Here is a 1,123-nt window from a genome sequence, read left to right as displayed (position 1 = left end):
AAACCATTCCTGAGGCCAACTCTTCAGACAAAGATTAGACTGGACTATGGAACATAAAATGATACTCATGAAGAGTGTGCTTCTTAGCTCAAGTAGATACATGAGATTAAATGGGCAGCTTCTGTCCAGAGGCAAGATGAGAAGGCAGAGAGGATCAAGAGCTGGTTGAATGGACATGGGAAATCCAGGGTGGAAAGGAGGAGTGTGCTGTCATAGTATAGGGAGAGCAACTAGGGTGACATAACAATCTATGTATAAATTTTTATATGAGAGACTAACTTGAATTCTAAACTTTCACTTAAAGCAAAACAATAAAACAGAAGATTAAAAAGTTCAGGAAGTTATTAAATTTTTATTTCAATCTAAAAAAACAAATGATAGTAAGATCCTAGGAACCCAATTCTCCTTTAAACTTGGTACTGTGTTGCGTGCTTGGGGAAGTGAACCAGAACAGTGCAAATTCTTCATAAGAAAACTAAAAGTAACACTACCATCGCTAATTTTAGGGAAAAATTTTTTAGTTTTAATTTACATTTGATATAAATTTAATTTTTACATATAGTCCCTTTATTATAAAGGACTCCTACTTTATACTGTGGAAATTAGCCTCCCCATCCAAACTCAATCATAAATTCAGTTCTAATTTCAATGTCAGTAAGTATACTTACTCCTCTTTCTTATCTTTGTTTTTGTCCTCTTTCTTTTTCTTCTCTTTTCCTTTATTCTTTTTCTTCTCTGGGTCCTTTTTATTTTCATTTTTACTATCTGACTTGCTGAAAAAGTGAGTTATAATTAGTATTAAAATACAAAAAAAAGTTATAGGCAGAAAAATGTGGAGTTATCCATGCCAAAATATAACTTACCATTTTTCTTTTTTCTTTTTCGTTTTTTCTTTTGGCTCCCTAAAGAAGAAACAATATTCCTGTCATATAATCAAATTACACATTGACTTTCATTCTTATTTACTTGCCTCTCTATTGAGAAAGAATTCTCAACCTTACATTCAAAGACCTATCCCAGGGCTCAGAAACAGAAATCTAGCCTCCTAATGGAAATTTCTACTAAAAATAGACTCAAGGAGTTCTGGCAAATGGCACTCTAGGCAGAAGCACCACGCCGATCC

At 33.5% G+C, this 1,123-nt stretch overlaps 1 protein-coding gene across 1 annotated transcript in view; it reads right to left on the bottom strand.

The window, feature by feature from the left end:
- Positions 1-1,123, bottom strand: part of CNGA1 (cyclic nucleotide gated channel subunit alpha 1) — a 21,455-nt gene that overhangs the window by 6,711 nt on the left and 13,621 nt on the right. Inside the window, exons 4-5 of the mRNA XM_004382920.2 lie at positions 864-902; positions 669-773 (exon numbers count right to left, since the gene is read on the bottom strand). Coding sequence (XP_004382977.1) covers positions 669-773; positions 864-902 — 144 coding nt within the window. The remainder of the gene's footprint in view (positions 1-668; positions 774-863; positions 903-1,123) is intronic.

This window comes from Trichechus manatus, unplaced genomic scaffold (genome assembly GCF_000243295.1).
Source record: "Trichechus manatus latirostris isolate Lorelei unplaced genomic scaffold, TriManLat1.0 scaffold00101, whole genome shotgun sequence".
Classification (NCBI taxonomy): domain Eukaryota; kingdom Metazoa; phylum Chordata; class Mammalia; order Sirenia; family Trichechidae; genus Trichechus; species Trichechus manatus.
The sequence above is the reverse complement of the archived record's forward strand: the minus strand, read 5'-3'. Positions and strand labels throughout refer to the sequence as shown.